Raw genomic sequence first — 16,930 nt, forward strand, 5'->3', positions numbered from 1 at the left:
ACCCTTATCCCTGAGTGGCTTCCGGGCCTTGATAAGTGGTGATCACTGTGTAAAAAAAGGTAACTTATTTTTCCATTTATTTATTGCGGACTATTATTCTCATCTTCTAGTTGTTTCATGATGTTTCGGCCAACTATTCATCTGACCTTCGTCAGGTTAACAGTGACGAGATAGGAATGTTGAATCTCCTTACTGTATTCTCAGCAATTACTGCCTTCCATAGTTGTTGTGGTTTCACCACGTTTTGGCCAACTAAGCCTCTGGGCGACTTTGGGTAGGATTGAAACCGCTATCTTCAGACAATGCTCACCTGGAACTGTAGCGATTCAACTTTTGAATCCACTGCACCACAGGCCCCTTGTAACAACAACTAGAAGATGAGGATAACAGTCCGCAATAAATAAATAATACAAATTACTCATCTCAAAAAGAATTCCAATTAATCGAATGACGATAGACGAGTTCTAAGCAGACCCTTAAAGGTGCTACAAGAGCATAGACCCTAACTTCAAATGCATTCTATCATTGCAGAATTTAAATATCTATCATAATTTTCATGGAAAGACAATGGAATTTGTTCCAAATCTCTACATGCGGCCATCTCTAAGTGACCCATTGAGCCAGAACTCCCAATATCCAATTTTAAATGTAATTTAAACCAAAATAAAATAAATCATTTTAACCCTTTATGACAGAGGGATGCAACATTTCATCGATGGGACAGCGGTTGAAGCCTAGCTGACAAACATTTCCTTTCAATCTGATTCACCACCAAGGAAAACCGGGATACAACTGCGCCATACCACGTGTGCTATTCCCTCACTAAGTCAGGAGAATACTGATAGGGAGAAAAAGAAATAAGTTGCCAACTAGGAATTATCAGCACTTTTCAACAAAATTGAGGTGACAAAACATCTCATAGGACTAATGCAGAGTTAAAAATATTCAAAAACAAGTGCTTGGCTCGCAGTATAAACTTATTTACGTTGGACCCAAAAGTGACCATGCTATAGTTTTTTTGTTTTTTTTTTACTGCATTTTCACCCCAAACAAGGCACAGTATCACTTTGATAGAGGGGGCTACTATCTGGGACATAATTTGTTGAGGTACTATGTAAGGAGTTGAGCAGCAAGATGTCTGTTTACATTACACTTGAACTTCTGTATGTCAGTACAGTCATGGAAACAGTAACCCAGAAGGGAATTCCAAAATCTAGCAGTCCTATGGAAAAAACTATTTCTTAAATTTGGGGATTTCTATTGTGTAGGGGTATTGCTGCTTGTCGGGGGTATTTACATCGAGGGGTAATTGAGGCTTGTAGTTCGTCAGAGCACTTACCATTAAAATACTTGTAAAACAGGCAGAGTGATGCAATATTTTGCTGATGGGACAGTGGTTGAAACCTAGTTGACAGTGCGGAACCTATTAGGTTGGCGACTTTTTTGAACACTAAGAGTGAGAGACTAGTAGCAGATGCATCAGCACAAATATGACAATACTTCATACTTGGCAAATGGTGGCCTTGTAGAGGTACAGGATACTCTCAGGCATATGTAACTTTCTAGCACGGTAGAGAGAGCCCACCTTGTTTGCAGCAGCCTTGGCAATGTATTTGGTTCCAACTAAATTTCCTCGTGAATGTTAAGCTGAGGAGTTTGAACAAAGTACTTACAGGTAATGCATCGTTAGTCATGGCTCTTAGTGGTTGAGAAGGTTTCTTGTAATTATTTAAGGAAAAAAGCTTTGTCTTGCTATCATACCTGGGAAGGTGCTGCTCCGTGAATCCTTTCCTGCCTTAAAGTGCAAATTTTTTCCTTTATCTATAGCCCATTTCTCAAAGAAAATACATAGCTAGTCTTTCTCTGCTCTATTGTTATTTTCATGGTAGGTGCTTGATTGAGTTTTGATCTCTGGTTTCCCCCCTTTCGCACAAGTTTTTAATATGAGGAGAATCTAACTCCTTGCACCAGAAAAAAAAGGGGGGGGGTTTACTCCGGATTGAAACAAAAATAAAAATTGCCTCCGTCCAGAATTGGTTTTACACAAACACATAGCAGGCAGTCAGAAACACTTGAAGAACAGAAGAAGCGATGATGTCATGAACTGCACAGAAATATTTAAATTTGTATTTTTGTCTCACTTTTGTATGTTCATGTTTCTTTTTAAACAATTAAAATTTAAAAAAAAAGGAGACTATTATATTTTAAATAAATTAATAAATAATATATAATGAAAATATTTGTAAATATAATTAAATATTATAATAATACTTGAAATATTATATGATAAAATGAAATATAAAATATAATGCGAAAATAAATATAATATATAAATTAAAATAATATATACGATAACAAAAAAAATATTACTTTAATATTAGGAAATGAAAATATCCTTTTTAGCATTTCTGGAGATTTTTAAAATATAACTGAAAAAAGTATTCATTTTTTCATTGGTTCCAGAAGGTTCCAAAAAACTAAGTATTTTAAATTATTGGATTCTGGAACATTCTCCAGCGATTACTATAAATAGAAGAGTATACGTTTGTAAAACCAGTTATTGATTCATACACCAAATTGAAAGAGACGCAAAGTTGGGGCAACCTTCTTGTTAAAATCATAACTCCAATCAACCTACAAGAAATGAATGAAACCTGGTCAGAAATAAGCATACTGAACGTCAAGCCTAATAAAATATTCTACAAACAAGCCACAACGGGCAACATCTTGGTAAATATAGATTTTTCTGAATCTTGATATTGACGAAAGAAAATTTATCTTTGAATGGTATTTAAGTACATGTAATTTATGGTGTATTGCTAGAACAAAAACCTTTATTATCTCCCTTAGACCATTCTGTTTACTGTAAAATAGTTTGTTACATTTATCTTTTTGTTTATGATAAATTTATTCTCTTTAATTACATTCTGTTTCTTTTTACTCTATTTTTTTATTTATAATATATATGTTGCAGTGAATACCTCTAGTCATCACAATAACGTAAAGACTTTAAAGCTTTCAACCAAAGTTATTCTGATATAAGGCCTGGCAAAACAGGCAACAGAGATAAATTACTCAGCAACATACACACAAAGACTAAAATACTACTAAACAATTCACAAGAAAAGGTTTTGTTAGTGATGTTGTAACAAGATATCTAATTATAATAGAATTGTAAAATAGTAACTCTTTGTGCTTCTTTAGCTTTAGGACTCAAAATGGTGCTGTGACCAGAATATAATGGAGATATTGACTGATTAGTTTAAAAAAGACCTTCTTGCTGAGTTGCTTCTAACTCGTGCTACTGTTTTATAATTTCAAATGTCCAAAACAGAGAGGCTCATTATTGATAGGTTACCCTCGCCGCAATGTTTCATAATTATTTAATTATCAATTATAAAGTTTATAATTGATTTATTTCAATAAAATCAAAAGGAAAATTGCAGTTCTTTGTGTTTCCATACTTTGATCCCACATGGTGTGGTGACCAGGATTCAATCCAAATGAAATGGAGATATTCTACGCTGATAGCTGTCAGTAGTTTTAAAATGTCACCATCTGTCCTAAATTGGATACTGTATCGGCAAACTCACCACCATGTTTAAAACTCTAAAATATATTGATCGATCTTTTGTTTACCACAATTTGATTAACAATACTATTTTATTATCCTTTGTGCTCCATTGTGAACAATTCTCTCTCCATTGTTCTACTGATAAACTTATTCTTTTTTATTTACTTTCTTCTGCGTTCTCCAGAGCAGTGATAGAGTCTGTTCTTGCTTATGGTGCTACAACCTCGACACTCACCAAAAGATTGGAAAGAAAGCTAGACAGCACGTACACTTGTATGCTACAAACAGCATTAAATATATCTTTGTAAGATCATCCCACGAAGTAGCAACTTTATGGCAACCTACCAGCCACATCTACTACCATCAGATCCACGTACATCGAGCTAATTGCACATGATGTCAACTGTGATCCTGAACATCTGAGGCAGCTGATGGAAGATAGGGAGATTTGAAGAGAGAAAGAGTCACATTGGTCCAGGCAAAGCGGCCGACCAGATAGACATAGGGTTTAATTTCTAACACTTGGAGTGGTGATGATGTCGATAGTATCACACAAGGTCTCGATTATTTAATTATTGACTCGACATAATAAAAAAAAAATAATGACATCTATATATATAAAAGCCAAACGTCTGTGTGTATGTATGTATGTTTGTTTGTAACGCTAAAACTTTTGAAAGACGGAACCAAACTTGACAAATTTGGTATCATATCGAAGCCCCATCACCCGGATGACAAATATCGAAATTTCACGTCAAACGGACCACTAGAAGTTGGTCAACTGATCAGTTATCTTCGAGGGGGGCCCCCAAAAAAACTGTCATTATCTATATATATATAAAAGACAAATGTTTGTTTGTAACGCTAAAACTTGAGATGAAAGATTCCTCTCCCCTAAGAATAAAACATATGTTCAATATCTGCTTTTGTTTTTTCATTGTTTATACGGTCCCGAGCAACGCCGGGTAGCCCTGCTAGTCTATAACATAAATCTCACCTGGCTGTTTAAATGTATGTATGTATGTATGTATGTATGTATGTTTGCCTAAAACTTTTGACAGAGGCGACGGATTTTCACAAGATCGGTATCGTTTTGAAGCTCGACCCTTCACATGATAAATATCGGAATTTTTCTTTTTTTTAATTACATTTTCACCCCAAACAAGGCACATTGCCACTTTCATGTAGGGGGATACTATCAGGGACCTAAGTTGCAGGGATACTATGTAGGGAGTTGAGCAGCAAGATGTCTGTTCACATTACACTTGAACCTTTGCATGTCAGTACAGTTGGGGAAGCAGGAAACTGGAAGAGAATTCTAAAGTCTTACAGTTCCGGGGAAGAAGCTATTAGAGTAGAAGGCTTTCTTACATCTAGGGATCTCAACTGTATAGAGGTGGGACTTTGCTGTTTGTCGGAGGTATTTTCGTCGAGGGGGTACAAATTGGCTAAAAATATTAATTCCTTCATCTTCAACTGGGAACTTTCCTACAAGTAGGGATCACTTTTTTCGATTGACTAACCTCAATTTAAACATTCGTCACTTCCAGTTTAGCGATGGGCGCAACAGCAAAGAGGTCACATTTTTTTTTCATGTTCTTTTTCTCTTTTGTGGTACAGGTTCAAGCCTGCCTGCTACTACCATTTTTTTTTTTTTGTTGCTCAACACACACCTCCAAACACCCGGGCAACACCGGGCACCCAGGCTAGTATTACATAAAATCAAGTGTAGAAAAAAAAAAAAAAAAATTAAAAAAAAAACACAGGAAAAAATTCTTTGATAAAAAGAACTAAAATGCACAAAAATTAAGAAATTACTTTTTAAGTCATATTCTAAAAATCAGGAGTTCAATTTTCTATAATTGAAAAAAAAAAAAAAAAAAAAAAAAAAAAACTCAAGTTGTGTAATACAATTGATTTGTTTTAAGCAAGAAAACACATTAAATAATGATGCAATAATAATTTATAGACAGTTTCAACAATTAAAATCAAGTTACAAGAACACAATTAGCTATTCACATGCATTGGGTTATGCCACGGCCACCGAAATATAGAAGGCCTGTTAACTGAAAAATGCCTGTAGGCAATGTAGGTAAGATTTTTGAAATTGTCACTGTCAATACTATATGATGGAATTTTTAAAAAGAGCATTTAAACATGTTAAAAAAATAACAGAAAGGGACCCAATTCGATTAATAATGAAACCGAACTTTATAAAATATAAATATTATCTATGTAAAATTACGTAATTTTAAAGCAATATACAATCTAATACTGATAAAACTGAATTATGAATTTAGGGAACGAACAATTAAAGAGACATAAAACACAAACAATTCTTGGCTTTCGGGACAAGATCACAGCGTAGTAGTACTTGTTCTGATGCTACAATTCATCTTTTCTGTCCTCGGCCGGTGGAGGAGAAATCCTTCATGACAGAGAAAATTTTTTACTTTTGTTCCTATTGGGGAGCTGGGTTTTCCCCACAAGATTATATGTTGAAATATTTAAATAACTATTACTTTAAATACAGAAATTATATTTAAAGTTTTGGTTTTCTGCTCTTCTATGTTCATTTTTTCCCCATGTTTTTCATCAAAATGTGTAGCGTATTTTCATCATTTACATGGTTAGGAATCCTATGCTCCGCTATAGTCTTCATTTTCATATCAGTGCGGAATACATGAATACGAAAATGAAGTTCACATAACTACTAAAAGACAATCATACCATAATGTGAACATTGGTTAAAAACTAAAAAATATAGTAAGCATCTACGATATTAAATCAGGGCGATGGTGAATTTGGAAGTGGACATTATCATTATTATTTTACTCACTAGGAGTTGTCTCACAGGCCATCATCAGTGATCGTTCACTGGCAGTAACTTGTGGTATTCGCTGGAGACCAAGTAACAACAAGTCTCCACAGATTTCCAGTGTTCTCCACCTCTTGACCATTTGTGCAGATGATTGCACGTTATCGTAACAGCCGTTTGCCATGGATTTCTCGTTGGCATCGGCTATTGGTGTTTCCTGAGGTTTGGGTGACAAAATGCCTCCCCAAAGTATCAAATTTTAACTGCACACTTCCAGTGGAGATCTAGTTAATACTCTCCCGCTTCGGACTTTCCATCCACCATGACCCTTCTAACTAGTTGGGGTGGTGCCAGTCGATGTCATCTACAGTTTATTTTTTTTGAGGGGGGGGGCACTTCACGGGGAACGTGGACCCTGCATAAATGAGTTTTAATTTAATGGCTGCTCCCTGAGGTTTTCTTTCATTCTCTTCGTATATATCTCGTACACTTTTGTAATCGATTGTGTATTCATTTAATTTTTTTAATTTTTATTTCTTTAATTAAATTTGATTCATACTTTTTTTCGTGCTTGTTTTTATTTTATTTTCATTTTAATTTATTTTTATTGTATTTTCCACACTAAATATTTTTATTTTTTGTTACATTTATTTTTTCATACATATTCAAATAATGCTTTTGGCCCTTTTTTTTTTTCCCCCTCAAATAGTACCTTCAAAAATGTTTTTGTAATTAAATAAACCAATGTAAATCTTTTGCACATGCGCTTTTTAGGGAGCAACCATTAAATTAAAATTCATTTACACAGGGTCCATGTTCTCCGTGAAGTACCTTTTTTTTTATTATTATTATTGTTGTTGTTATAATAATGTTGATGTGCAGTGTACACACCATGCTATATTTTAGATAGAATTTTCAAATTAAATTACATTTTCATGGTATCTTTTTTTACTTTTTCATTAAATTGTTAGGTGAAAGTGTAGAAAGCCTCCCCGCCCCCTGTTAAGAATGGCTTCTAGCCGTGGTTATGCACATTTAATTCATTGGATTATTTTATCTGGGATTTTTTTTTCTTAAATATCAACAATTATTTTTTATGTCTATAGACACTAGTTTTACATGCTAATGCAAAAAAAAAAAAAAAAAAAAAAATTACATATCCTCAAAACGGCAGATGGAGAGTAAATAGTTTCTAAACAGATAACATTATTTCAGCATGGTGTGTACATGGCACAAATACTAAACAATATTTATTAATAAGATAAACACAAGAAAATATGTTAACTAAAATTTAATGTACTCTTTATTTTAGTTAATGAATTTTTGTTTGAATGTCTCAGGAGAATAGGGAATTTCCTTATTCGGTCACGTAAATCATTTTAAACACTTAAGTTTTAAATATATTTCCAAGAAATAAATTACGCTCAGTGCTAAAATATTGAATTCATCGATCGTTTTATATAAATAAAAAAAAAAAATAAAAAAAAAATAAAAAAAAAAACTGTTGTGAAAACTGCTTCTAACTTTAAAATATTTGGAAATACTCAATGAAAAGTTTTATTTACTAAAAGAACGGACTGAAAAATATTCTCATATAAAAATTGTTTTGTAGTTTAAAAAAATAAATAAAATGAAATATTCGACTTTCTTAGATAGACATAAAAGTTAAAAAACAAGTTCACTTACTGTTATATTTTGTTAGATTAAAATTATCCCAATGTGCAATTATATTAATTGCAATTATATAATTATCCAAATGGAGAATTGTTTTCTCTCTTTAGGAGAAGAAAATGCATGCACGTTTGGACTACCTTCATAAAATTACCACAGTCATTCTCAAAGGCAACGAAAAATATTTTTTATGGCCATGTGATTGAACAAAGGAAACTTTAGTCAGCCTTTGCCTACATGTTGATCTGGTAATGACGTCACGCTGTCATGTTCACCGGCCTTCTCTCTCGGTAGCCGTGGTTATGCACATTTAATTCATTGGATTATTTTATCTGGGATTTTTTTTCTTAAATATTAACAATTATTTTTTATGTCTATAGACACTAGTTTTACATGCTAATGCAAAAAAACAAAAAAAAAAAACAACAAAAAAACAACAAAAAAATTACATATCCTCAAAACGGCAGATGGAGAGTAAATAGTTTCTAAACAGATAATTAAAGATCTGTTTAGAAAATATTCAATTTCTCATTTGATTCGATCAAAGAGTGCTGGCAAATAGAATTAAATATCCCCCTTCCCTGGTCAAAATGCAGCAGGAACATTTGTCAGGCCTTGTATAAAGATTACCTTGCTTTCAAGCAATATGGTTTACTCTCAAGACGGGAAATAACGAACGGAGGGGGGGTCTTTCTTTTTAAAAATAAAATACAAAATGCTTTGATTATGTTGCCTTAGTCAGAAACTAGTTTCAATTTTATCAGATTTTAGTCAGTTTGACAATCTTCATAAATATAAATGTTGGGGCAATTAATCAGGGTGAGGAAATGAATAAATAAATACAAACTTTTTGTAGTATTGGTATCGGAAAAATTTGTGCCTATTTTCAGATGCTCAAAATGATTTTTTTTTTTTTTTTTTTTTTTAATTTCTTTGTTTAAAACTAAATTTTCCATAGCTTGTAATTATTAATGAGATGAGAAATATTTGATTTTTAACTGCCAGTAAAACTAAAATCAATAAGTGCATTTTTAGGTTTTTGGCAATAGATGCTCATAGTACACGGCTTTTTGCAGTAATCCCCACCCTCCCCAAAACAACTGTATATCTAGATATAAAAAATTAAAAGAATCAGAATCAGTAATTGTATTGGAATTCGGAATTTAGAACAGAATCAATAACTGTGTTGGAATTTGGAAAAATATTGGAATCGTCTCATCACTAAAATATATGTTTATGCGTGTATGCACTAAAAATTTCATCAGTGTGGGTTAGTAAGATTTTTTATTTAAAAAAAGAATTTTTTTTTTTAGTATTGTGAAAAGATTGTGCTGTTAATTTTTAAAAATGCATATCAATATGAAATCATGTAAAAACTGATTTTTTTTTTTTTTGACTAATAATAATAGGTTAATAATAATTTACAATATTAAGGGGCCTACCTTTATAGTCTCTCTCTTTTCCCTGTCTTGAGACATCTTTTGAAAAAAATAAAAATAAAAATAAAAATATATTATAAAATTAGAAAGTCACTAATCTTGCAAATCCCTTATAGGGTGTCTTCCATCTCATAACGTTAGTAGTTTGGGATCCTGTATACATTAAGCACCCCCAGAATGAGATTTTTTTTTTTTTTAAAGGGGAGGGGAAAGAAGTTTGCTTTTAATTTCTTTTTTCTTTTTTTTTTTTTCTGGTTGATCTAAAAACAAATAATTTCACATTTAGATGTGTATGTAAACTTTGCACTTACGATATTAATTTGAACAATAATAAAATAAACTAAAATATGCGATTTCATTTTTAATGATAAAAAAAAATGATGTTCCAGAATAGCTAAAGCAAAAAAAAAAAAAAAGAGAGGTAAAAGTAAGTAAATGCACAACAAATAAATGTTACCCTTCTAACTACTTGGATAAGTTTTTGATGTTTAAACTTATTTTACAGTGTTTTTTTTTTTTTTAATAAAGGAAATGTAAAAGCCCGTCGAGTTAGAATAAAAAAAACAAAATAGTGGTCTCAATAATTTCCAATTTTGGATTTATTTCAGCCTCGATAATCACTCAAAAATAGATAAACAATATACTGATAGGATAATAAAATAGGACATGAAATTTTTTGCACGATTGGTGACATTTATAGAATGCATTGTTTAATTTTCGATTTTACAGCAATTATCGAGACTTCCCCTAAGACGCTAATAAAACCACCATGTTTTTCGTTCTAACCTCAAAAGATTTTATAATACCTTGATTTTTAAGTAAAAAAAAAAAATAAAATAAATAAATAAAAAAATAAAAATAACTAAATGAATAAATATTTTTAAAATAAGTTAAAACAAAAAACTTATCCAGGTAGGTAGAAGAGTAACTTATTTTTCCTTTGGGTAACAGTTATTTGTTGTGTATTTATTTTTTTAAAAACTGCTTTATATGTTTACATGGATAAGTTTTATGTTTTAACATATTTTAAAATTGTTTTCTTTTTTATTTAAAATGAACAAAAAAGTATGGCTGCATAAAATGTCGAAATTAGAACGAAAAACAAAATGGTGGTCTCATTAGAGCCTTAGAGGGGAGCCTCGATAATTGTCGTAAAATCGAAAATTAAACAATACTGATAGAAACACATCCAATAAATGTCACCAACCACAGAAAAAATTTTATGTTCTATCAGTATATTGTTTAATTTTCTATTTTTGAGCGATTATGAAGGCTCCATTTGAAACTAATCCAAAATTGGAAGTTATAGGACCAACATTTTGTTTGTTGTTCCAAAAATCTATAGGCTTTACGCTTCTTTTATTTTAAAGTAAAAAACACTTTAAAATAAGTTTAAACATCAAAAGCTTATCCAGTTAGGCAAAAGAGCAACTTAGCTTGCCTTTGGTAACAGTTATTTGTTGCGTACATATTAAAAAAAAATTTTTTTAACCCTTTTATGTTTTATTGGCTATTCTGGAAAAAAAAAAATAAAATAAAAAAAATAATAAAAATAATCGCAGAAATTGATTTTACATTTACGTTTATTTTGAAATAAATATATCAAAAAAATAAGAAAAACAAACTATTAAATATATATTTTATTTGATCAAAAATTTATTAACATTACATTAAATGTCTTTATTAAACGAATATAAAAACAGAGCTTCATATTTTTTTTTTTACTTGTATTAAATTTTTTTAAATTTGCATTTAACTCATAAATACAGTAAGTGCAAAATCATAGAAAATATGAGCTACGTTGTTTTGAAATCAACAGAAATTTTTTTTTTTCAACAATAAAATAGCAAATTTGACATTTTTTTTTTAGTTTCTCATTCTCTGGAGTGCCTAATGTATACATGATCCGTAAAAATAAAACTTTTATTATTAAATAATTATTAAATACAATTTTCAACTCAGGTCTATAACAACATAATTGTGCATATTATTTAGACGTCTATATGTGATATGTCTTAAACTCCAAAACAGAAATGAAATAAATAAAAATACTAGAAATAAAATAAAATTTAAAAAATAAATAAAAATGGCTTGAACTGAAATCAATGAAAAAAATATTAAAAATTAAAAATAAAAACAAGAAATAATGATTTTAAAACCTTATATTAAAAACATTACCAAACCAATATGCGAGTGTGTATATTTAGAATTAGTAAAATTATATATATATATATATATATATATATATATATATATATATATATATATATATATATATATATGACAATCGTGTTTCATCCTTTTGGGAATCTTCAGTGCGGGGTGTCACGATTAACACTAGTCGCTAGATTCGAACCCGACGACAGAAGCCATCTCTGACTTCATTAGCGAGGACCGTATCCATTCGGCTACCATTAACCGTGTGAAATAACGTTGAAATTTAAACATTTTATTTTTAAATGTTTTTACGTCCGTCAGAGTGATCTAATCATTGTATGATGATCTGATCTATATATATATATATATATATATATATATCTTTCCCCCAAAAGTGTTTTATGTGGTAAACAACTGATGATCCTTAAAATATTAGAACTAGTGTGAATTATTGAAAGCAAACTAATACGATGATTGCAAGAAGGGATTAATTGATTTACAAGCAAAATAATTTTTCAACGACGGACTTGGGATTTTATATATATATATATATATATATATATATACACACACACACACACACAAAGTTATAGGTATTCAAGAGAGAAAACTCATGAATTCAACGAGGTTATTAGGAGAGCTCAATGAAAGAAGAGCAAGATATATTTTTACCCATATAGACAAACTGACATAGTCGCAACACTGGACATGCTACTGTTTCGGACAGATGGTTGGTTAAAACCACAAGTCCTAGTCAAGCGACTTAAAAATAAGTTTGTCTTCCACAGAAGAAAACCAGTTCTCAAATGAATAAGGAAACTGTTTAAAAAATAAAACATTAAAATTTAGAGAGAGGGAGAGAGGTCAGGAGACATCTAAACTCCAGACATTAATAATGTTCAGAAATGTGATAGATATATTTAATGGGAAAACCAGCTTTTAGGTATTTGCCAGACTTCAATCCCCCTCAACCTCTTTGCGTGTGGCAAGATGGAATAAGATGCCAACAGATCTAGCCGCAATAACTTTCATCTATGCTCCAGATTATATTTAGCACAGAAATCGGTTTGGAAGAAAAAAACGTAAATATTTTCTTATACGAAATTATTTAATAAAACAAGGCAATAAAACAAAATTTTTAAAATCTCCCGGGTACCGCTGGATATACAATGAGTATAGCATATAAATAGCTTTAGTCATCCACAAGTCTAATGTTTCGATCATTTTGGTGCAAGCTTTGACAATATTTGTTTGTAATTTGAAGCTGCTAATAAGTATTTTTGTTCTTATATTTTTGTTGTCTGTCTCGTCTTTATGGAAACATTGACTGTACTTTGATGAAGAATTTTGATGCAACGGAAAACGCTCAATGAACTGATGCCATCAAAATACCAAAATTATTCGCAGGTGACGACTTCATGCATCCTCACTAATCTGATGAGGACCTCAGGTTGGACACCGATGGCTATACCCGTATTACGACTGAGATAGTGACACTTTGGATCGATCAGCAAGCGTTCGATTCTATTGCAAAACCGAAAGACAGCAACTACGGTTCCGATGTTGCCTAGAGATGTTCATCAAAGCCAGGCGTGGCTGTTAGCGAAATTATATTATTACTGGTTTCAATATATAATTCTGTAATTGCAGAAAAAAAGCCCATAATTTTTTTTTTTATTTGATTATATATATATATATATATATATATATATATATATAAAATAAAAAAACATATATAAGCACATTAAAAAAATGCTCCTTAATTATGCTTATTTTTGTTTTGTTTTTTATTTTCTAATCTTTTGTATTAAAATAAACAAAAAACTTAATATAAGTTTCATATGTATCACATAACTACATTGGTTTTACAACCACTACCATATCCCACAGCCTCACCATGTAAACTCCACCTCAATTTACCAACATGTACAAAGATATAACTGTCTGTCACAAACCACTTAAAAATTTTTTTTAAATACTCAGAGCTATTTTTTGCAAAACTCGACAATTTACAATAATATTGTCTATGAAACCAGTAATATTTTCTTAGTGTAAAAATTTTTTTATCCTGCGATGCGAATTCTGGTATTTGCAGAATTTGAATTGTTAATGTCTATCCTAAAACAGTGTGAAAACATTCTCTTGGCATCTTACCCATTTCAAAACTATCGTTAGAAATGCTATTGTTTCCCTTCCTTTTCCAGCTGATGAGGATTTGACAAAGAATTGAAAACATTCATGATACTTATGGAACTTATATTAATTTTTGATTTTAACAAAAAAAAATGAGAAAAAAAAAAGGGGGTTGTCATTTTTAACAAGGTTTGCTTAAATGAAAATATACTACCTACATACAAACAATGCAAATATATATAGGATTAGAGCGAGAAAACTCCCACAGAGTGCTCGATTAAGTCAATTTCAAATCAAAAATTGAACATTTCATATATACATGTGACCGTCCACGACATCATATATACATGTGACCGTCCACGACATCATATATATATATATATATATATATGATCTTCCACGACATCATATATATATATATATGATCTTCCACGACATCATATATATATATATATATATGATCTTCCACGACATCATATATATATATATATATATGATCTTCCACGACATCATATACATATATATATATGATCTTCCACGACATCATATACATATATATGATCTTCCACGACATCATATACATATATATATGATCTTCCACGACATCATATACATATATATATGATCTTCCACGACATCATATATATATATATATGATCTTCCACGACATCATATATATATATATATGATCTTCCACGACATCATATATATATATATATGATCTTCCACGACATCATATATATATATATATATATATATATATATATATATATGATCTTCCACGACATCATATATATATATATATATATATGATCTTCCACGACATCATATATATATATATATATATGATCTTCCACGACATCATATATATATATATATATATGATCTTCCACGACATCATATATATATATATATATATGATCTTCCACGACATCATATATATATATATATATATATGATCTTCCACGACATCATATATATATATATATATATATATATATATATGATCTTCCACGACATCATATATATATATATGATCTTCCACGACATCATATATATATATATGATCTTCCACGACATCATATATATATATATATATATATATATATATATATATATATATATGATCTTCCACGACATCATATATATATATATATATATATATGATCTTCCACGACATCATATATATATATATATATATGATCTTCCACGACATCATATATATATATATATATATATATGATCTTCCACGACATCATATATATATATATATATATATATGATCTTCCACGACATCATATATATATATATATATGATCTTCCACGACATGATATATATATATATATATGATCTTCCACGACATGATATATATATATATATATGATCTTCCACGACATGATATATATATATATATATGATCTTCCACGACATCATATATATATATATATATGATCTTCCACGACATCATATATATATATATATATATATATATATATATATATATATATATATATATATATATATATATATGATCTTCCACGACATCATATATATATATATATACATATATATATATGATCTTCCATAACATATATATATATATATGATTTTCCATAACATATATATATATATATATATATATATATATATATATATATATATATGATTTACCATAACATATATATATATATATATGATTTTCCATAACATATATATATATATATATGATTTTCCATAACATATATATATATATATATATATATATATATATATATGATTTACCATAACATATATATATATATATATATATATATATATATACATACATATGATTTCCTATAACATATATATATATATATATATATATATATGATCTTCCATGACATATATATTTATATATATATGATCTTCCATAGCATCATATATATATATGATCTTCCATAACATTATATATATATATATATGATCTTCCATAACATCATATATATATATATGATCTTCCATAACATCATATATATATATATGATATGATCTTCCATAACATCATATATATATATATATGATATGATCTTCCATAACATCATATATATATATATATGATATGATCTTCCATAACATCATATATATATATATGATATGATCTTCCATAACATCATATATATATATATGATCTTCCATAACATCATATATATATATATGATCTTCCATAACATCATATATATATATATGATCTTCCATAACATCATATATATATATATGATCTTCCATAACATCATATATATATATATGATCTTCCATAACATCATATATATATATATGATCTTCCATAACATCATATATATATATATGATCTTCCATAACATCATATATATATATGATCTTCCATAACATCATATATATATATGATCTTCCATAACATCATATATATATATGATCTTCCATAACATCATATATATATATATATATATTATCTTCCATAACATCATATATATATATATATATGATCTTCCATAACATCATATATATATATATGATCTTCCATAACATCATATATATATATATGATCTTCCATAACATCATATATATATATATGATCTTCCATAACATCATATATATATATATGATCTTCCATAACATCATATATATATATATGATCTTCCATAACATCATATATATATATATGATCTTCCATAACATCATATATATATATGATCTTCCATAACATCATATATATATATATGATCTTCCATAACATCATATATATATATATGATCTTCCATAACATCATATATATATGATCTTCCATAACATATATATATATATGATCTTCCATAACATCATATATATATATATGATCTTCCATAACATCATATATATATATATGATCTTCCATAACATCATATATATATATATATATGATCTTCCATAACATCATATATATATATATATGATCTTCCATAACATCATATATATATATGATCTTCCATAACATCATATATATATATATATATGATCTTCCATAACATCATATATATATATATGATCTTCCATAACATCATATATATATATATGATCTTCCATAACATCATATATATATATGATCTTCCATAACATCATATATATATATGATCTCCCAT

General features: G+C 29.2%; 1 protein-coding gene across 31 annotated transcripts in view; it reads right to left on the minus strand.

The window, feature by feature from the left end:
- The window catches only part of LOC145268857 (retinoic acid receptor RXR-like), a 647,258-nt gene that overhangs the window by 108,907 nt on the left and 521,421 nt on the right, over positions 1–16,930 (minus strand). For 19 of the 31 annotated variants that reach the window (XM_080124557.1, XM_080124544.1, XM_080124546.1 and 16 more), the window contains exon 4: positions 9,506–9,541. The exons of the other annotated variants lie outside the window; for them this stretch is intronic. In XM_080124557.1, the coding sequence (XP_079980683.1) occupies positions 9,506–9,541 (36 nt within the window). The remainder of the gene's footprint in view (positions 1–9,505; positions 9,542–16,930) is intronic. 31 annotated transcript variants of the gene reach the window in all.

The sequence above is a fragment of the Euprymna scolopes genome, chromosome 44 (genome assembly GCF_053919585.1).
Source record: "Euprymna scolopes isolate OS-2025 chromosome 44, ASM5391958v1, whole genome shotgun sequence".
NCBI classification, from domain to species: Eukaryota; Metazoa; Mollusca; class Cephalopoda; order Sepiida; family Sepiolidae; genus Euprymna; species Euprymna scolopes.